We start from the raw sequence: 21,692 nt of genomic DNA, 5'->3' as shown, positions 1-21,692 counted from the left end.
AAAGAAAGAAAGAAAGAAAGAAAGAAAGAAAGAAAGAAAGAAAGAAAGAAAGAGAAAGAAAGAAAATGGAAGGCAATGGGGACTGCTATTTTAAGTGGTAGAGACAGCTAGTGGTCCACTAAAATTTGTACTCTCCCGCTGTTAGATAGATTTGCATTGGCAGGAAGATTTCCTGACTGAGACTACACTTCCCAGCCTCCCTTGCATTTAGATGTAATCATGCGACTAGTGTCATCAAACAAAATGCAAGCAGAAGAGATGTGTGTCCCTTCCAGACCCTACCTTTTCAGAAAGTTCTTCAGCCTTCTCTACATACTTTTTCCCTTCAGATATCTGGATCTCAGTGACTACAAAGCCTGGGAAAACAGGAGAATCATAAAATGGAGGAATCGTGCAACCCAGAATCACCACCTAGAGGAAAGCTATTCACTGACCACAAACTGGATACATAATACTGCTTCAGGAATGAAAAAGAAATATCTATTGTGTGAGCTATAATAAACTTTAGGGTTTGTTTACCACAAATGTTACCTAACATGCCATGTGTATGCCCTCTGCACTGCTTAGTAGCAGAATAAACCGCTAAGTGACTAGACTGAGAGCTGAATCATCACTCTCTCCCATCCTCAAACCCAGAGGAGGTTCTCTGATCTGGCCTCAGCAAGTGTGAGAATTGCATTCTCCATAGTAGATGAATGGCTTGGCATTCCAGTTGTAGCATCAGTTTCTATGAGCTTGCTCAACATAGGTCTGTCTTAAGAGAGGGACCCACTCCTGGAGGGCTGACACATTCAGAATCTCAAGGCTGGAAGTCTCCAGGACTCAGCCCTCAGCTGTGAGAAATGCTCCAATTAAAATGCCTCCACACAAGGCCTCTTGGGAGTGCTATTTCGCTCCTACACATGCCTGGGGGCACATATATTTTCTTGGTACCTCCTTCATATTTTCAAGACTCTGAGGGCAAGGAGAGGATGGCCCAGCAATTGAAAATCACAAATTATAACGGCCAACAACAGATGGACAAATAGTGAAACAAAAGCACTGGAAATATACAAGCTGGTATCTCTATCCCTTGCTGCTTGAAGTGTTATCTGAAGACCAGAGGCATCAACATCACAGGGAAGCTTGTTAGAAAGGCTGAAGTTCAAACCCCACTCCAGCCTTCTGAATCAGAATTAGCATTTCAACAAGTTCTTCCAGTGATTTGGGGGCTCATTAAAGTGTGAAAAGCCCAGGCTTTTCTCTACCACCTCATTTCTCCAAGATGAAGGTCTGTGGTTATATGTGTGGTCAACTTCCAGCCATTTTTGTTTCCTGAGAAGCAAATATTAGAGGAAGACAAATGGGTCAGGAAACCTTGCATCATCTGCCTTATGGAGGAGCCTAAAAGTGGGTTCCAAAGATGAATTCCCAAAACAGTTTGAAAGTCTTCCTCACTGGTGTACCCTAAAGTTCCAGAAAGCCTCCAAGTCTTTTTTTTCCTGATAGGTTGACCCAGGACGTGATCCCACAAAATCCTAGCCTTCTACCAAGAGGGCCAACTGAGCTCACCTTTCTTTTGTCACCAGAATCACTTGTGACCCCTGTTCATGCATGTGTGGGCATTTGTTGACTTTAAATCCCTGGCCTAAAATATGAAGATAGAAAAAAAAAAAAAGACCATTAAATTTCAGAATAAAATAAATTTTATTTGTATTCACCAAGAGATACATTAAAATAAGTAAGCTCAGGAAATTTTACAAAGTCAGATGTTCTTCCAATCTTTTTATCATCACCCACTGCTAAAGACTGGAAAGAGAGGGAACAAGTAGAGATTTGGGGAAACATCTACATTTACCCCTGTAAGAGGAACAACTATAACAAGAGGTACATTATTTCACCGAAGAACCACTTGCCAGTCTCACTTCATGGCTTGCTTGCTTGCTTCCTTCCTTCCTTCTGTTCTTCCTTTCTTTCTGATTTAAAAATATATCCTCAGGCATTTAAGCAATGCATATGTTCCAGGCCATTAAGTAAGATGACTGAAGATCTATTGCTTTTAAAAATCCTAGATCTTTCAGAAACTAGTTTACACCTTATCAAGAATCTATAGCATTGGACTTCTTTCAAAGTCATTCCACTCTCTGAGAGTCCCCGATTTCCAAAAGAATTAACAGACAGAAAGTCATAATCTCCAGGATTTTGTCATCATTAAAACGAAATAGGCATCAGTGTCAATAGAAGCACTGACACCAGCGTAATAGTTCAAAAACTCTTCTTTCGAAACCTGAGAGGGGTAAAAGGCAGGGGGAAAAGAAGGAAATGGTGTCAAAATATGTGAGACATGGTAAGGCATTTTACATTCTCCCCGAAATGTTTTCAATGGAGTCTGATCTGCCACTGACAATCAAGCAGAGTCAGGTAACTGGGGATCAGGGAACCTGGCTTGCCCCTCCCCTCTGAGGTGGGGCCCTTGCACGGTAGGCTAAAGACCCACCTGCCCACTGACCATCACTTCTTGCATTAAGATAAAAATGTTTAGAGCTGTGCTATCCAATACTGTAGCCTCTAATCACACGTGGCTTTTTAAGTTTAAATTTGTTAAAATTAAACATAATGAAAAACTGAATTCCTCTGTTGCACTAGCCACATTTCCATTGCTCAATCGCCGTATGTGGCTAGAGGCTGACATCTTGGAGAGCACAGATGGAGAACATTTCCATCATCACATAAGGTCCAATGGGACCATTCTACTCCAGAGCATACTTGGCATGATTATACTTGTGATTATTATTAATACTTTAGAATAGAGAAATTTATAGCATAAATGTACAGGTAAAAAAGCTCTTTAAGGAAAGGAAGTTTAAGTAAGATGACTGAAATAAAGGATAGAACTAGAGAATGGGGTGCTTCTCAGGATCCTTGGACACCCAGGAATCCACGATGGCTGGGATTCAATAGCAGGATGTAAGGCACTAGCCACATGGGAGGTGCTAAAAGGCAAACTTCTCATTTTGGTCAGGATGTGTATTAGTGTTTCGTCGTTGGCCCTGTGAAGCCTATAATGGGCAATGAAATTAAAAGAGCAGAAATCTGCCTGTGGGTTCCATTTCTTTCTCCTCCCTCTTAACTCTCCCTGTTTCTTAATACAAACACACAGAGTATTCTATTCCCCACAGTCTTAGGGGTACCACTCAGAGGCTGGGCATTGCTGGAACTTGCTTGGCCTGCCAAATGGGAGTAGTCCAACCCTGCAGGAAAAGGAATATAGACATCAAATTTTCAAACTCTCATTCTTGGCTGTCAAAATAATTGGGGGTGGGGGGTAAAGTTACATTTTGTCCTTTTAAAAACATGAGCAAGTACAATTTGAAAAGGGCCTTATCATTTTCAAAGAAGAAATTTCATCACCTTCAACTGAATTATCACACAAGCAACATTTTAAATGATCCAAAAGCACCATCTGGGAAGTAAACTTTTTTTTTTTTAAAGATTTTATTTATTTGTCAGAGAGAGAGAGTACACACAAGCAGGCAGAGAGGCAGGCAGAGAGAGAGAGGAGGAAGCAGGCTCCCTGCCAAGCAAGGAGCCCGATGCGGGACTCGATCCCAGGACCCCAGGCCCCCTGACCATGACCTGAGCTGAAGGCAGCGGCCCAACCCACTGAGCCACCCAGGCATCCCTGGGAAGTAAACTTTTAAAGAAGCATGATATGTAACATGTTAGCTATTAAAGAGAAAAATATTTTGGAAAGACTTTAAAACAGAAACAAAAGCTAGATGACCTCTTTTAGTACAGAGTTGTTAATGTTTCAAGCCTTCAATTGAGGGAATTCTGTTAAATTAGAAAATCACGTGAATGGCAAGACACAATATGATAATGTGATAAATTGACAAAGTTGGTATTAGATATTAAATCAGATCTAACTTTGTAGCTCAAAATCTTCTCAATTTCTGGTTCCTCAAAGCAATATCTTAACTGTTTCCATTATGACAAATTCTTGCTTTCAATGCATACATAGCTTACCCACTACAAGCATGTATAGATTTTTTAAACAAAATATTTGAAAATTTATATCATAAATGTCACTGAAATTCTGTTTTATAAAACACTTTTTCAGCTTCAATTTCAATTAAAGATATTATCAGGATAAGATTTACATATAGGAACTCCTCACTATCTAGAAATTGTTTGAGTCACAGTTAGATAAATAAAGTATTGCCAATGAACAATTGGCCTAGGGCCGTTTTCAGATATGTGGGAACTTTTTATGACTAGCATTTTAATTACATTTATGTGCAAACAGATATCTCCAAGTACCTGTAAAACATACATGCACATAAGCCAGCACAGAGCTCTTATAAACTTTATATACTGACTTGCTTAAGAACCCATTTTTTTTAGTGTTGGTGAGACGGAAGTAAATTTTCACTCAAACCCTACCTAAGCGAGCTCAATTAGAGGAGCTTAAATTAATGGTGATTTACTCTATTTACTGTGCAGCTTCAAAGATAATCTTAAATAAATGGTTGTGGAATGATGTTGCTAAATGAAATTTTAGGCATGACTCAGGATGAAATCTGTGGAACAGAGTTTATTCTGTAGTCCCCTTGGAAACTAAAAGAATGATCTGGATTTCAGAAGGTAATGCCTGACATTTGGTAATGATCTGCGTTTGTGCTGCACTTTATCCCATCAAGGTGGAAGCAATTGCAGGCTCACTATAACCCCAGCAAGAGAAGCTACTCTGTCATCTGTCATTTTCTCTCAATTACAGGTTCCTTTTCTGTTCCAAGGCTCTCTCAGAGCATGGGCCATCATCAGTTCCGCATGTGGTCTGAGTGTTTCTAGGAGACCAGCAACTCAAACCTTTCAAGTATAAGATCAAGATGTTCCCAGAATCAATACCCGTGTCTGAGTGCCAAGTGCAAAGGTTTGTAAAGAAAAAGTTATTCAAGTCTTTCATGACAGGATTACAAACTACATACTCAGATCTTGCTTCAAAATTTCAGGTGCTTGAGCTCTGAGTCACAGGGTCCCTCTTAAATTTATTATGGGGTCTCGTGCAGAATGACACATCTGAGCCGCGCGGCACTTGTCCCCACGTTGGGAACGAGAGTGGGAACAGGAAACTCATGGTGCTTACAAGAACTTTGGTGAAACAGAAATGGCATCAACCATGTTCAGTGGCTGTTAGAATTTGTATCATACTCCAGAGAAATCATAAACAAATAAATTCCATTTATGAAGAGTAAGAAGACTCTAGAACAGGCCAGTTCATTTTGAGATTTTTCTTTCCCTGATATGATATACCTTTTTGGTTGTTGCAAGTTCCATTATCAAAACCTCAGCTACTGGTCGGTGGCTCACATTTTCAGTGGGTTCACTCCTAAAGAGCACCTTTCACTCTATTCTGCTGAGGGAAGATACTGGTTTTGGCGAAGCAGGTGTGAAAATAAAACAAGAAGGTCATGCTATTCTCAGAGAGGAAGAGCTGCTTCACCACAAGCTTCTCACCACACCAACTGAGGTGGCAAAAGAACTCTTCTCACACAGCAGCTTCTCAGAACCCCCATCAATCATTTGTTTATGTTTCTTTCAACAGATTTCACTCGTCATCTGTCTTATAAGACATAATTTTAAGGGATTCATTTAGTAAGTTGTTTTTTTTTTTTTTAAGACAAGGGAAAAACTAGTTATCTCATCGAAGTTATGTAGTTTCCACATCAGCATCTTGGAGGAGTAGAAGCACACTTAGAAACTGGCTTTCCAAAGGATCAGTTACATGAAGATGACATTATATGACAACCTATCAGATCCTTTGGCAGCTTTATTTTTCCTTGAATCATAAGCATTTCTAAAATTGAAAACCTTGCTGCTTCTTTCAACAAGCTCTTAATTTACAACAGCAGCTTATAATTTCCAGGAAAGCAAGTTTGTTGACCGATCTGAGAAACTGGAATTTGGAGGGGGTGTTCATTTTATGCTCCAGAGGGTTGTGCATAAATCCAAAAAGGTATACCACTCAGAGGGTGTTAGTAGAATTTCATGAAGGAGGAGCAGAAGGGCCCCCACACACCAGCCAAGAATACATATTTGGTTAATTTCATCTCTCCACTTGATTAAACATCAGCAGAATAAATTGCCTCTGTAGGTTGCCTAAAGAGGGTTGGATCATTACCTACTTGTACTCTTGTGACTCAGTGAGGCAATTCACAGTGGCCAAGGGAAGTGAAACACTGACAGTGACCTGCCTCCAAGAATAAAGGCGTCTTTTCCTGGCAGTGTCATGATAGACTGCCTACATTCAATAAATTTACTGCCTGGTCCTACAGCACACTGCCATCGGAAGGGCCCCGACTATCCTGCCTTCAGTGCTGATGCTTCACCTCCTCTCTTATCTCTGAATTCTGGGCTCTTGGTTTGGGTTCAAAGCCAGTGGTTTTGTTTGCATTTATCCTATAGCTTCTTCCTCTACCCCCAAAGTCTACAGTAGAACAGGGCACATAGTAGTGACTCAATAAATATTTACTGATGGGATGTATTCAACCTTGAACTGTGACAAAGGCAATCTGCAGCCTACTAAGCGGGGACCCAGCTCTGCCTTAAAAAGCTGCTCTTAGGGTATGAAGTGTTGTTCCGTGTTGCCACCAAACTACAAAGAGCCATGCATCACCCTCCAGCGTGTCATTTGGGTCTGGGACAAAATCCTATCAAGATTCGAATGTCTAGGAAAATTAGCCATGCAAATGGGCTGGAAGAATTCTGCCTCAGGCTACAATACCAAGACTTCTTCAGGCAGGATGGGAACCAGCCCTTGAAGAAGCTGGTTAGGGTCAGACCACCATTCTTGCCTAGTTTTGCCTTTGCGGGGTAGGGCGGGGGAAAGGGTTAGAACCCAGATTCAGTATTGATACTGGTGGCTTCTTGTGGCCAATCCTGATTCTCAGAATTTTTACATACTGTTTCTGTTTCATGAAAAGCTGCTAAGCTCATCTTCTTCTCTTTGGCTTGTTTCCTTCCTTCCTGTCTGGGGTCCTGGCCCCAAAGGTAAGGTGCTCCTAATGGTTGGAGATATTTCATTGTGTTTAGCTTCTGACCTCGGTATTTACTTTTTAAATTGGAAATGGAGTAATATTTAAATTGTGTAAGTCAAATAAATAGAAAATACATCCAGAAAAGTGTTGTTAGCAAATGATTTTTCTTAAATGACTGTTTGTTCCTCCCCTGCTACCAGAAGGAGTAAGAGTTAAATTATGAGTGAGCCCTGACGAGGCCAGAAATCACAGTTAAGACTCAGAATAGGAATGTAATGATTCTTGACCTTCAGGTTGTTAGATCTTTTTTACTGGGCGCAGGGGTCCTTGGTGGAATCCTCACTTGTGGGCCCAGAATCTGACCTGCTGGAAGGGAGACATCTGAATGTGGCCAGATACACGCTGAGGTACAGGTTATCTGAAATCTGATAGCCGTGCCCCAATTAGACAGGAAACAAGAGTACGACTAGGGAAGACAAAGCTGATAGTTACAACCTAGTCCTTATTCAGAATCACATGCTAACTCTCCAATTAAGCAGAGGTATGAGTCATTCCCAAAATCAAAGGCACAGTCTATCTAGAACAATACACTTGAAATCATGGCCAGGAAACCTGGGACCTCTCCTTCACCATCATCTGCAAGGTGCAGGTTACAGAAAACATGGATTTTTTTCCCCTATGCTTTCCATCATAATCTCTTCTGGATTTCTACCTCATTTCTACATATTTCTTCATAATACCTGGCATCTTTTGGCCTGCCAATCTCTACATAAGCCTAGAGAATAAAGTCAGTGGAAAGCCAGACCTGTGCAATCAATTTCTGAAAAACTAACTTCCCATAATTTGGGGATGCTACTATCCTCAAGAAAAAGGTCACTTGTCCAGCCTGTCATAGAGAAGTGGGAAATTGGCTTCTTGACAAGAAACAAACTTCTATGATTCTTATCTGGAAACACCTGCTTTCACAAATTTTAAATCAATGTGTATCTTGATCTCCACTTCCAACTCTCTGAGATAAAAAGTAAACAAGTGAATTAGTACAAAATACAGCAAGTGTGTTTGATTGACCCTAAACCCAGAGCCACTTAAATACATGGGATCATAAAGGGGACTATTATCTCAATCCACATCCCCAAAGCAGGGGATGAATGCAGCCAGGAACAGAGGTGACAAAAAGGACTGTCCTCGAGTAACAAGGCAGGTAGTCATAGTCAAAGGGCTGTCACTGTGCTTCTACATCTGGGCCCAGACACAGAACACACAGAGCAACAGTGGTGGTTTCAATATCTATTTGCTAGTAGCTGGGACTGCCTTTGCTTAGAAGCCTTTCATGGAGAGATTCTCACACACTGACAATATGAAGCCAAAGCTTAGATGTGGGAGGAGAACACTTTGTGCCATGAAGTGTCAAGATGGAAAATTTTGGAGTAGCAGACCTACTCAAGTACCCCACCCCCTTGTACTGGTAGGAATGTCAATATTATTGGCCCATGGCAGGGACGGGGGAGATGAACATTCCACCAGACCAAGGTTTGCTGATATGGTCTGCTCACTCACAGGGCAAGAGGTCCCACATAATATCTGAGAGCACAGCCCAGCCTGAGACTTTAACCACACAGATGGTCCTAGCTCACCTGCTCAAGGAAATGGCCTCCCCTCTCACAGACACTTTAGATGACCCAAAAATGTCATTCTAAACCTACTCACCAAACTGAGGCTTCCCTAAACCACTGGCAGAGAAACTTAAGATTCAGATATAAAAATTGAGGCCGATGTGTGGTTCTTCTGGTCCCAATTTGGAACTGAAGCACTTAAATATTTACAGTCAGATATAAAAACAGGTGAATTCTCCCACCTAGAAACCGACCATCTAAAATGAAGTGGTGAAAGACCATGGGTGCGTGGGTAGGGATTGTAATTAAAATAGTCAAACTTTTATTTATGGCCAAGGAAGACACCTATGTTTATTAGACAGTTGTATGTATCCTAGAGCCCGGCTCTAGTAGCTTTTTGAATCTTATTTTAATTAATCCCTCTAGTAGAGCTAAGGAAACAGCTTTAGCGAAGTGAGGCCACAATGAACTACATCCTGTCTTTTCTGCCCCCGAAGATGCAGTGTGCATTGACACGAAAGAAACTGGGATGAACATGAAATCAAATGTGATCCCGGCTTGGAGCTGATGTTTAACCATTTGGAGCCACGTGGCCATACCCAAGACCCTGGTCCCCAGGTCCTACATTTAGAGCTTCCAAGCAGTTCTCATCATGACAATGAAATACACATCCGTGTCAATGGACGCGCTCACCCCTGCGTAGTAGTTCATAAACTCCTCAGGGGTCACCTGCAGTGGAAAAGTCAGACACAAAAACAAAACTTTGCTTCCCACCGCTTCAGTAGAGGCCCATCATCAGTACCTGGAAATGAGAGGGAAACTTTGGGCAAGGCTCTTTAGTGACACAGATCAAGAGTAGATCTCAAACAGTCAAGTGGAGGATGGCCATGAGGGGTAGCAGAGGGGAAAGAGGAGTAGAAAGTCTTGAAAATTTCCAGACCAACCTAAATGAAAAGTGAGACACAGGCTCTCGCCTTTCTTTAAGTGCAGGAGTCCATCTGTTTGGATAAGTGTGACTGAAACGCAGAATGAGAAAGAAGTTTCATTAGTGGTAGTTAGTATGGACTTTCTACAACATGTCAGAAATAGTGCCTCAGGTTCTGGGTCAGGGCAAGTAATGGTTCACCTTTCAGAAAGTGGGATTCTGCCCTGTGGCTAAAGAAATAGATTTCTACTTAAATACTCCTTGGCCTCATGTTTTTTTTTAAGATAGAATGTACTCGTTTCAAGGCACAAAGTGAGTGGGAAAAAAAAAGGCAACCTCTACTCCATGCCTTCCCACACCCCCTAGGATGGGGCCTTTCTCCATTCTGTGTCTATAACTGTCTCTTTGGAATATCAATTAATCTGTTTACCTAGGCTAGAATTTTATTTTACTTTCCTTCTAGAAAGAAGAAACAATAGTTATCAATCTTTTTTTTAATAGGTATAGACGATATGTACGCTACAGTTCAACTATACGGGCTGACGTAATTAGGTGACTCAGGGAAAGAACTGTTTTCCTGTTTGACTGAGCTCTCTAACCAATCAATTTAGCCCAAGTATAGCCCCGCGTACATGGGAGGACACAGAAACAATTATGATAGCTGTTAGCCCTCAATGTTAAGTGTCAGAAAGGATTAACAGCATCACAAAAAGTGAAACCCATAAATAAATAATAAATAAATCCATATAAATACACCCATAAAAAATAAACCCCTCTTCCACAGAATGCCCACTATATCTTCTAAGAATCATGGAGCTGACTCACCCACTTACCTTTTTTTGCTGCAATTATAAGTGAACAGAGAAGAAAAGCCACAGGATCCATATTTCACTACCTATACCTAGCTCCCACGTGAGCCCAAGATAGTAAGATCCAGAAGGAAGATAGTCATTGGACTGAGCTAATAGTTAAGCTGGGCTTTTCAGTGGCCTAGAAGTAGAAGTCAATGTACATAGCTTTTACTAAAATCAGAATACTCTTAATGTTCTCCTTTCTTCAATTTCTTTACCTATGTCTTCCTTTGCATTCGTCCATTATCTAGCATGAAACCCCACCTGAGAGTCAGGTTACATAAAACTGGGCATCAGAGCTAAGATATTTGATCATGTCAGAAAAGGCCATCAGTTATTCTTAGTGAGGTGTCTGCTTGTTTCCTGAGACTCGCCTTATGCAGAGAATAGCCTGAATCGCAAATCTTATGATTTCCCCAAGTTTGCCCTCATCGTAGTAAAGCACCTTTCACTAATAATACCTGACTACTGAATTATCTTGTTGGACATTAGTAAAAAGTGAGGAAGCGGACATGCCTGCTCTTGGTCAGCCTCTTGATGATGCTATCTTAGCTGATGGGCTATTTATTATATGATGGAGAGTGTCCCAGATGAAAATGAGGGGAATATTTGAGTCATGATACAGAGTACAGTACCCTTTTCTCTGCTTAAGACTGATATTAAAAAATTGTAAGGTAAGTGTAGGTAATTTGTATATACTCAGTAATATATTTAAAATAATTTTAATTATTAAAAAAAACTCTATGAGATAGATGAGACAACAAGACCCATATTCTCTCAAAGGCTAATCTACTTCTGAGAGATTTTTAAAAAATATTTGTAATTGTAAAATGAAATATATAAATGAAAACTTTCAAACATAGATATTAAAAACAAGAAGTAAAAATCTCAACCAACTAGGGTGGGGTTTAGAGATGGAATAGGAGAGAGGGTAGTGGCTGGGTGGCTTAGTTGGTTAAGCATCTGACTTGATTTTGGCTCACGTCGTGATCTCAGGGTCATGAAATCAAGACCGACCTCAGGCTCCATGCTTAGCGGGGAGTCTGCTTGAGATTCTCTCTCTCTCCCCCTGCTTCTGTCCCTCCCCCTGCTCAGTCTCTCTCTCTTTCAATTATATAGATACATCTTAAAAAAAAAAAGAATCAGAGTGAATATAAGGTTCACTTCATACTTTATACAGTTGCTTTCATCCACATGACTTCTGGTGTACCCATTGCTTGGAGGGCGGGGTATGGGAATTATTAGTACAGGACCATTACACTAAAATCCATGACTACTATAAACCCCAGGAGACTTTATGACTACTTGAGAGCTTAGCCACAAATTTGAGCATCATCCTTAGCTGAGAAGTGTACTAAATTTCTTGCCTTAGTCTAAATTCTGTCTTATTTGGATAGGAGCTATATATTTTAACCATAAATGAGTGCACTGGCTTCAAACATAGCTATGCTTCATCATAAGAAATCTTGATGTATAAAACAACTCAATTTGGAAAGATAAGTTAAGAACTAATTATCCTCTTTATGAAAGAATTTACCATGAAGTTTCTTTACATGAACAGTTCTTTGTGCATTTAAAATATGATTCAGTGTACAAAAGTCTGAATCACATTCCAGAAGCATTTTCATTATGTCTTTTAGGTGAGACCTCTCTGTAAAACCCTTAGCACAATACCCAGTAGGTAAGTACTCAATAAATGATCTAGATCTGTAATTACGCCGCATAAGTTTCATGTACGTATTATATGTAGTCATTAAAAAGGGGCACTTCTGAATCTTTTAGAGACAAGGATCTCAGATGCGAACATGATTAAGAGTCATCGGGGGCCCTTACTAAAATTGCAAATCCTTGATCTCCACCCAAAAATCATCAGGTTCTGTAGTTCTGCCCGGCAGCCAGCAATGTACATTATTAATCCATCCCCCCAGATGACGATCAGGCACAGTCAGCTGGGCATTTATACAGGGTCTGTGATATTCAGGTAATATCAAACGCTATAACTGCTAAAAACCCCCAGTGACCTTTACGAGTATTTGAGAACTTGAGATTGCTTGTTAGAATAAATGTCAGAAAGCACAGGGGTGGGAACTTTAAATCAGCTGAATCATAACAACCGGCCACTTTGACTTGGGTTAGAGCAAAGAGCAGCTGAGGTTTCCCCTGGCAACGGGGAGAAGGAACCACCTGCAGAGAGCAGGCAAGTATACCCTGGGATCTCATGTAGAGGTGGGCTAATTTGGGGAAATGGCAGTTGACTATTTTTCCACTCCCATTTCAGAGATCAAAGGCCGGCTATGTTGGAAGAAAACATACGGTTCAGTTCTGTTATGTCTGTCCCTAAGCATTAGGCTGCCCTACAAAATCTCCCCCTAACCCCTTCTTTTAATCCACCTCTATAATTCCTTCAACTAAAAAGAAGGGTATTTCTCTGTCCCCTGGGGGAAAATGTCAGCAGGAAGGAAAGAAAGGTAGTCCCCTAACCCCTTGCTAATAAGACTTTCCATGAAGTTTCACAGAAAGATTTGGGGGAAATTCCCTTCAGAAGGGGAAGCCTTGTTTCCTATTCCTACCATTGCCATCTTTCCTCCTGCCCAGTGCCCCACTCTTCTTCCTGTGTAACTCGGGGGTGAAGAACCCTCCCTAGGGTTCTGCTGCACTGACTGTCAGCCAAGGAGAACACTCCCTTCCCCATCATCAGAGCGGCCAAGACACCTGATAGCAGAACTGAGGCCAAGTTCCAAAGTCCACTTACGGCTGTTGATAAAAGACAGATGACTGACAGTCATCTCAGCGTGACACAGCTGCAGAAATGCAATTCCTTAGCCGATCAGACTATGCATTTGTAGCCTAAAGATACCAGTTAATGGAGGTGGGGTGGTTTTTTTGAGGCCACTGTAGTTTCCAAATGCAAGTTAATCTCAAAGCCCACTAAAGATGAAATTAAAGTGAATTCTGTTATCTGGCATTCCCTTTATTGAAGGCCTCCCTTAAATGGCATGCCTGCATGGCAAAGTGTGATGACACACAATGTTGTGGGGGTGAGTGTGAAAAGCACTGCCACAGCCTGAAACACCTTGTGAATCATGTTCCAAAAAATTAAATTATGGTTTCATTTTGAAGTTGAATAGGCTCTGCTGCAGTCTAGCTCATTGGAATGTGGCTGGCTAAGTACGGTAAGTACAGTGACCATGAAATGGAGTGTTAAATCAAAAGACCACGTTCTCCAGATGATGGGTATTTAGCCGTGTGTGGATCCCTTACCAATATATGTGCACACACACATATCTTATCACTTCCTTTCCCAACTTTCTAGATAGTCTCTAAGGAAATACTTTACTTCTACTTATAAGGAATATGTTACACATATCTCTTAAAGCTTTGGCTCTATTTCCTAACTAAAATTACAAATTCGACAGAAGAAATTCCACTGAAGTTAAGCTCTTCTACTTACCAATCCATCTTTGTCATAGGGTGAATCAAAGTTATCCAGAAACTTCCTGAATACTTGTTCCTCCGTCCATTCTCCATTTTGGTACTTAGGGTGGTGTTTGGCGTTATATACCTCACGAAGATCTTCAATTGTTATAACTCCATCTCCAGTCTTGTCTAACTTCCTAAAAGCTTGCATAATTACCTCTTTTCTGGCTCTAGACATTGGAGGCTAGATAAATAGAAAAACACACACACACACACACACACACACACACACACATACAGATAACACAAGTAAATGAGCTTGTTTTGTATCATACATCATGAAATATCTGTTTCCTCTCAAGGGTATGAAATGGTTTGTGTGCCGTTAAACAACATGCATGACAATTACTCTGAAAAGTCCCTAAACCTGTTACTGATCTCCTTCCCATCTCCTCCACAGTGCACTGACAACTTCTGAAAACAAAACCTTAAAATAGCCAACCCAAACCATGTGAAAGCCAAACTCAGCAGATACAGATTTATGAGGCCACTTACTCTTAATGTAAGAAGAAATTCATTGAAGTCTATTGTTCCATTTCCATCTTTATCAAACCTCCGGAAGAGCTCTTCTGCCTCTTCCTTTTCCATGACCACGGCATAATCATTTAGCCCTTTCACAAATTCTTTGAAGTCAAGAGTTCGGTTGTTATTGTCATCCATAATTCGAAACACTCTAAAGAAAACACACACGGACACAAAAAGAAAGGAAAAAAAAAAAAACAGAGAACAAAGGGTAAGGATAAAGATTTAAGAATAAACACTCTCAAAGTTTTTTAAAGTAAAATACAGAAGCCCTAGATTCTGCTCTGAACCCTCCTCCCAAAAGAGGAGAGCCTCTTCTGAGCCTCTCATAAAATAAAATGTACTATGTGATTCTAATTTTAAGACATTCTGAAAAATGCAAAGCTATAGAGACAATAAAAAGACAAGGGAAAGGGGAGAAGAGAATAGGCAGAGCACAGGGGATTTTTAGGGCAGTAAAAATATTCTGTATGATTTTATAATGGTGGCTATGTACATATATCATATATTTTCTTTTTCTGTCAGCTAAAAGAACCTAGAAGTAACACCCCATTAACAAGCACATCTAGAGCCTAGATATTGGTTTCTAATACAATTCTTCAATAAAAGGAATGGGGCTTTTTGGAGAAATGTCTGATTCTAGGACTGGGGCATGATATACAAGATGAGCTTGGAATATCTTATACCAGAAAGTAAGGAAGTGCTCAAAACAAACAAAACTACATTGATGGGGCTACATCAAAGGGACACAGGAGCCAAGTGAAAGAGCTCCTAAGGCCCAGGCTTCAACATTTTGGGCAATAAAATAGTGTTGTGTTGTAACCCAAAGTATAAACTAAATATCCATGAGTCCGTATTGGTTTAAGTAAATGATTCAATAAAGAAATAAGCAAATATTATTTAGAAAAGACAAATTTCTCTTGCAGAAATATTCCAGATAAATTGTGCACATACTCTGTCCTCAAGGAGGAAAGCATAGTCCCCACTCCCCATGTGTGGCTCTGCACAGAGACTTCCTTCCAAGGAGTACAATACAGAAAGGGAGGGAACAGTAACTTTACATTGGAGAAGCCAGCCTAAGATTGTCTCAGCCAGATGATCAAGGTCAACATCAACAGTGATAAGTCAAGTTGACAGTATGCATCCTTGACATGATGCGATGAAAATGGTGCTTCCCTAATGCGGTCTCAAAAAACCATAACCCCAGTCTAATCTGGAAAGGAAGGAAACAGGAGGGGGTAGCTTCCACTTGAGTTGAAGAGTGATTAAGGAAAGGGCAAAACCAGTAAAGGGGCAGAGGCAGACGGCACACTGGAGCATGAACGAGCCAATAAATGAGCCAATAAACTGGCTCATAGGGGCAGGGCTGTTAGGGATTGGTCTGGGGGGTGGGGATGCAGGCAGCAAGAGGGACTCAACTGAGTGGGTCAGTGAGTAGGTGAGAGGGCAGTGTCCCTGAGGGGTTTGCACCAAGGACAGTGATAGGACTCCAGAATGAAAGAGGTGGAGTTTGGAAGTTAGGGTGATACGGTAGTGAAGGGAAGTGGGCTAGTCTCCCTGCTGGACTGTGGCCGCCTGGCCACCAGGGTCCATGTGTCCACAGTCTGGACTTCTGACGGCACTGGGCTTCCTGTGAGAATTTGAGACCATTGAACGTGACACTCCTGATACTCAGCAAGTACCTCACTGGAAGAGAAGCCGTCCGCAAGAGGCCGGGGCCCCTGCGGGGGTGCCCTGTACTTCTCTCACACACGACGTCACCACGGAGATTCTCACTTCCGTGACACTCAGTCTCCTCAGTCTAAGGCCTGCCTGGGGCCTAGAGGGGCCTTGTTCACCCACGAATGTACACGCACCTGGCTCATGGCAGGCTCTCCTATAGTCTGTCAGAGAGAGGTAATGGTGGGCTCGGTGGTTCAGTCAGTTAAGCGTCTGACTCTTGATTCTGGCTCGGTCAGGGTGGTGGGATCAAACCCCGTGCTGGGCTCTGCACTCAGGGTCTGCTTGTCTCTCTCCCTGCTCCCCCTGCCCACCACGGAAATGCTCTCTCTCTCAAGTAAATTACTTGATTAATTAATTTTTAAAAATCTTTTTAAAAGGGGGCACCTGGGTGGCTCAGTGGGTTAAGCCTCTGCCTTCAGCTCAGGTCATGGTCCTGGGGTCTTGGGATCGAGCCCCGCATCGGGCTCTCTGCTCAGCAGGGAGCCTGCTTCCCCCTCTCTCTCTCTGCCTGCCTCTCTGCCTACTTGTGATCTCTGTCTGTCAGATAAATAAATAAAATCTTAAAAAAAAAATCTTTTAAAAAGGAGAGAGAGAATGCACAGGATCTGCCCACTGGAGGCTAACAATCTCTTTCTCCTTAGGTTTCGAGGACTTCTCCCACTATCAGGGGGTCCGAGGACAGGCTCTATGGAGCTGGGAGAATCCCACTGCAGTGGGATATCCCACAGGCAATTTCTGTGGCCCCGCAGAGGTGAGCAAGATAGGACCACCTGAAAGCAACCTCCTCCCTCTTCCACCCCAGCCCCTATTGTCACAGCTGCTAGGAGCATCTCTCTCCAGGTCCTGCTCCGTGTCTCTGGTACCTGGACATGCCTCTCCCTTCACTTCCAGGTGTCCCAGTAGCTGGGCTCTCTTGTCACAGACACAGCCTTGCTGAATCTCGGACAAAGAACTAAAAATTGTCACAAGGGACCTCAGAGATCAGTTCTTCCAAACTGCATTTTACAACTAGGGAATGGAGACCCTAGGAGGCCAAGACTTGCTCAAAGACCCAGAGCTAGTCATAGCCCCACCTGGCTGTGTCCCGCATCTCTACTTTGGCCCCCTGCCACCCCCTGGCCCGGATCCTACCTGCCGAGTCCTTTGATGCCTGCGGAGCCCCGGGCCAGGCATTGCAGTCGGAGTCTTTCAATGGGGTCAGTGGCCGTGGTGAGCTTTTTCTTGGCCTGGATTGCCATCTCTCGATCGTGCCGTGCTGTCCCTGCCATCTGAGAGGAAAATTCGCAGCACATCAGCAGAGCTCGGGCCTCATCACCCAGCTTCTGGCTGGGCAGGGGGACAGCAGCCTCTCCCAGAAGGAAAACACTCTCATCCACTTCCTGGGAAAAGCCTCGAACTTCTCAGAATTTCCAGCTTTTAGCTAGACCAACTATGTGCCTGGAGTATTCCTCGCTTACTTCTCTGGTCCTGAGGACATCTGATTTCTCCAGCCTGGACAACAGTTCTGGACAACAGTTCAAATAAACAGCCTTTCCCAGATACACTTTCATTTTGTCGAAACACTCCTCCCACCATAAAATGAAAAGTCCCACTTCCCTATATTCTCCTTTTTGAGTCGCCGTTCTATGCTTTATTCTTGTAGTTAGCATTCTACATATTCCCTTTGACTCCACATTTAATATTCTCCTCTTTGGTCTAAACATTAATTTTTATTGTTTCTGTCTTGGCTGAGCTGCTCCACACTGGGCCCTCGTAATCCCTGCCCGTAACTGGCATGTTTTGATTAACAGGTTGGTGTTCATTACTACCTGGATTCCTGAGACAGAGAACGGTAAACAGATACTCTCTCTCTCCTGACAAGTAGATATAAGATCTTTTTTTGTCTACAGTTTGGCTTTTGTGTTTTAAATATTCAGAAATAGGAGAGAGTGGGTACCGTGAACCTCCCTCCTGAGAGGTCCCTGAGCCACACACAAACTCCTGCAGGGTGGTTTGGGGTTTCAGAACCTGCAGAAGTGGAAAGCACTCTGGGATGACGGCCTGGAGACCCAGGTTCTAGTCCAGACTCCAACTCCCTCCCAGCAACGTCTGAGCAAATCTCTGGGCCTCTGGTTTCTCCTTCTCTGTCAAGTGAAAGGCTTGAATGATTTTACAGTTCCTCTCTGTTCCAAAAACAACTAATCCTCCTATGAGCTCACTGACCCAGCAAATGAGGGATTCTAGAAATTACTTTTCTTAATGGGAGTTGTGAATGAAGAAGCAAGACAGTTGAGGGGTAGGCAGACACAGCATTCAAATGCAGAAAAGATGGTGTTGGAATGGATCTGCCCTTGGCTCAAGGGCTCCCCCCCTCCCATGCCTTGCCCCTGGCCTAGTGCTGGCAATTCTCCTGAGGCCCACACCAGGAGGAGGGAATTCTTTTCATCGGGGCCGACAACTCTCAGACGGATGCTCTCTAAGGCTGTTCATCTACACTACAAGTGGTGAGTTCTCCCCCACAAAAATCTCATTATTTCACTTTAGAGCGAGGGACTCAAACTGAAAACTGAGACCACAACAGATAAGTCAGGGATGTGAATTCCCAACTGCCTCATTTCCTACCACACGTCCCAAGAGCCAACTTAGAAGTTCTCTCCTTCTTGACCCACATTCTGTTCCCACGACATGAATGTAACTGGGAGTAATTCTCAGTTCTCTTAGACCCCCAAGGCAAGAAGGAGGCCTTTGTCCATTAGGTCCTGGTGGCTTTATTCCACATGAAGAAGAAACTGGTCTGCCCAAAGCTGTCTGGATCCTTCCTCGATTCCTCCAGCAGCGAAGGAACGGGTTTGCCAGAAATCCAGATGGCCAGCCGCCATGCTTTCGGAGGCCTCTCTCTCCACTCCCAGTGGGCCTGTACACACAGGTCTCAAACTCATCCAGCAATCTCAGCCACAGCCCAAATCAGCTGCCTTCCTGGCAGCATTAGCCTCTTCAAACCTTCATTTTCCTGTTACTATTTTGTCTCCTGACGTCAAACTGACAACTCCTGGAGCTTGACCCCAGCTTCTAGCCCTAAGGGCACCCCACAGAAGGCTTCAGCCACAGTCAGAACCCTGGGTTTCTGTACGAAAACCCCAGTTCCCTCCAGGCACCCCCTGCCCCCTTACACAGCTAGCCTTGCCCGAGGCTCTTCCTAGCCCTGAGCAGCCTGAGCAGACCTGACCAGAGGCTGCTAGCGGCACCACCACCCTGTCCCTCCCCGCCACCGAGGGAGCTGGAAAGGCAATCAGCAATCTTGTGCCCTCCTCATTCTTAAATCCACCTCAGTGATAGCTCCTTCAGGCCCCCAGCCCTCACTCAGTGCTATCTGCCCAGTGGTTGTCCCCCTCCCCCTATTCACCTCCGTGTCCTCATTTCCACTACCTCTCCCCTGCCTTTTTCACCCCGCCCTACTGGTTCTGGTTTGCCACACCAGTCACAGGGGCCGGCGGGGAATGGAGAGACACACAGGCCACAAACCAGTAACGGGGTGTGTGAGAGACAGCACGAGAAAGGACCCATGTGGGGCCCTACTGACACACCTTCAAAATTAACAGCGTCAGTTGCTCGAGTTTATGGCCTCCCGACCCCATGGTAGGCGTGTGCCCAGGCCTCACAAACGCCCAAGGAGCTGAACTGAGAACAGAAGCTCAAACAGAAACACGTGCATCCTGTTCACAGCCACATTCCTCACGGTGGCCAAAGGCACAGAAAGCCCAAATGTCCATCCACAGAGGAACAGATGGACAGAACACGGTTCTGCTTCTCCAAGGTCACCCAGTCTTCAGATGCCCTACCTCCTTGTGGACCCAGGCTTGGGATCATAATAACACTGCATTATCCTCTACTGTTCCCATGCTCCTGCTTGGTCCTTCTGTGCAGTAAGTGTAACCTTGACCCACATAAAGAGTGGACTCGTCTGCTAATTCAACAGCTATTTGTTGGGTAGGTACCATTGGTCGGAATCTATTGGGTGCTGGGAACCCAAAGATGAACCCAGGTCTGTCCCTGTTCTTCAGGAGCCCAGATTTCACTAGCAGCTGGAGAAGGGGAGGTGCACATGGATGATTAGGGTAGAGTGAGAAAACTACAAGATTGGTGCTTCAGCAGAGAGCCGTGGGACTTGGGGAAGGGACCTCACATCTGGCCTTGAGGGGGGAGTAGCAATGCAATGGGCAGAGAGCGGGACAAAGCCATTCTGCATGCACAGACACAAGAAGGAAAAGCCAAAGCCACACACGGATTCCATGTACAGGGAACATCAAGAACAGTCAAATGCACAGAGATAGAACACAGACTGGCTCTGGCCAAGGCCTGGGGGAAGGTGGCCAAGGGGAGTGGAGTTTTTCAGAGGGGCAGGAGGTGGGGTGATGAAAATGTTTTGGAACCTGATACAGATGGTGGTTGCACAACATTACGAATCTACAGTATGTTTTTAGATGACTAATTTCACATTATGTAAATTTCACCTCAATTTAAAAAAAAAAAAACCCTGTGAGCTAGTTACAGTTATGATTTCTATTTCACTGATAAAGCAACGGGGGGGCACCTTCGGTGTGGCTCCCAGGAATTCACACACCGTTAGGACCGTGAGGTCACCCCAAGCCCCTCCTCCTTCAGTGGACTGGGGAACTGAGGCGTGCGCTGGTAAAGCAACTTGCTCCCAGATCGCGGCTGACACCCAAACGTAGATCTTCTGACGTTTCAGCAGAGCTCTTTCTACTTCACCATGTTTGTGAAATAAGATAAAAGAATCTCAAAGCACAGTAGGTGGTTCCCATCTACAGGAGAGCAGGGCAGAGCCCAGGAAAGCCTCCTGCGGGTTTTACCTCCTGTGCCAGACCCCACACAGTGACCATGCACATGGTGGCCTCTGGGGTTGACTCTGATATATTCAGTAAAAAGAAGTCCATTCCCTCCTGCCATGATTCTTGAAATGCCTGAGTTAACCACTCACATCCATTGCTTAGTTACCTGGTTCATCAACAAACGTATGTTCTGTGCGCTGTTTTCAAGTCACAAGTGTCAGAGAGGAAGGATGACTCTGAGAAGCAACTCCTTGAACAGCGCAGAATCTTAAATTTGATTGAAGATTAACCACTGAAGTCCCGGGTTAAGCAGGACAGGAAACAAAGTTTGGTAAGAACTGGGGGGTTTCAAAGAAAACCCAACAGGGCAGGGTTTTGGTGATGAAGGACGACACTCAGGGCTTCCAGAACTTGCCTTAAGCCTCCAGGCACCTGGGCAAGAGTCTGTCCCCAAACGTGTGTCACTTAACATCACTGCAGGACATAAAGCGTCCCTAGACTGCAGAAGACCCTCCCTGAGCCTCTAGGAGCCTGCCTGGTGACCGCCAAAGAGCATGCCCTCCCCAGGCACGGGGCCGCAGCGCCACCTAGTGTTGACACCGCGTCTGCGCATTTCCCCAGAGGGGCTGGGTCCCTTTCTCCAACAAATGTTTATTAAGGGCTTAATTTAGAGCAGGTCACTGGGTTGGACTGGGGAAGAGGGGGTAAGGGGGTGGGGGAGAGCAGCCCTACTACTC

The 21,692-nt window shown here is 43.7% G+C and overlaps 1 protein-coding gene across 3 annotated transcripts in view; it reads right to left on the bottom strand.

Annotated features, from left to right (window-relative positions):
• Positions 1–1,715: 1,715 nt before the first annotated feature.
• The window catches only part of LOC111141159 (calcyphosine like), a 29,773-nt gene continuing 9,796 nt past the window's right edge, over positions 1,716–21,692 (bottom strand). Inside the window, exons 1-5 of one of the 3 annotated variants that reach the window (XM_022493519.1) lie at positions 17,258–17,503; positions 14,378–14,555; positions 13,857–14,066; positions 9,255–9,358; positions 1,716–2,266 (exon numbers count right to left, since the gene is read on the bottom strand). In XM_022493519.1, coding sequence (XP_022349227.1) covers positions 9,257–9,358; positions 13,857–14,066; positions 14,378–14,555; positions 17,258–17,418 — 651 coding nt within the window. In that variant the 5' untranslated portion in view covers positions 17,419–17,503 and the 3' untranslated portion in view covers positions 1,716–2,266; positions 9,255–9,256. Of the gene's footprint in view, positions 2,267–8,980; positions 9,359–13,856; positions 14,067–14,377; positions 14,556–17,257; positions 17,504–21,692 lie in introns of those variants that run through there. The other 2 variants (XM_022493520.1, XM_022493521.1) reach the window with 2 other exon arrangements.

This window comes from Enhydra lutris, unplaced genomic scaffold, assembly GCF_002288905.1.
Source record: "Enhydra lutris kenyoni isolate GAN:26980312 unplaced genomic scaffold, ASM228890v2 scaffoldscaffold5, whole genome shotgun sequence".
In the NCBI taxonomy this organism is placed as follows: Eukaryota; Metazoa; Chordata; class Mammalia; order Carnivora; family Mustelidae; genus Enhydra; species Enhydra lutris.
The sequence above is the reverse complement of the archived record's forward strand: the minus strand, read 5'-3'. Positions and strand labels throughout refer to the sequence as shown.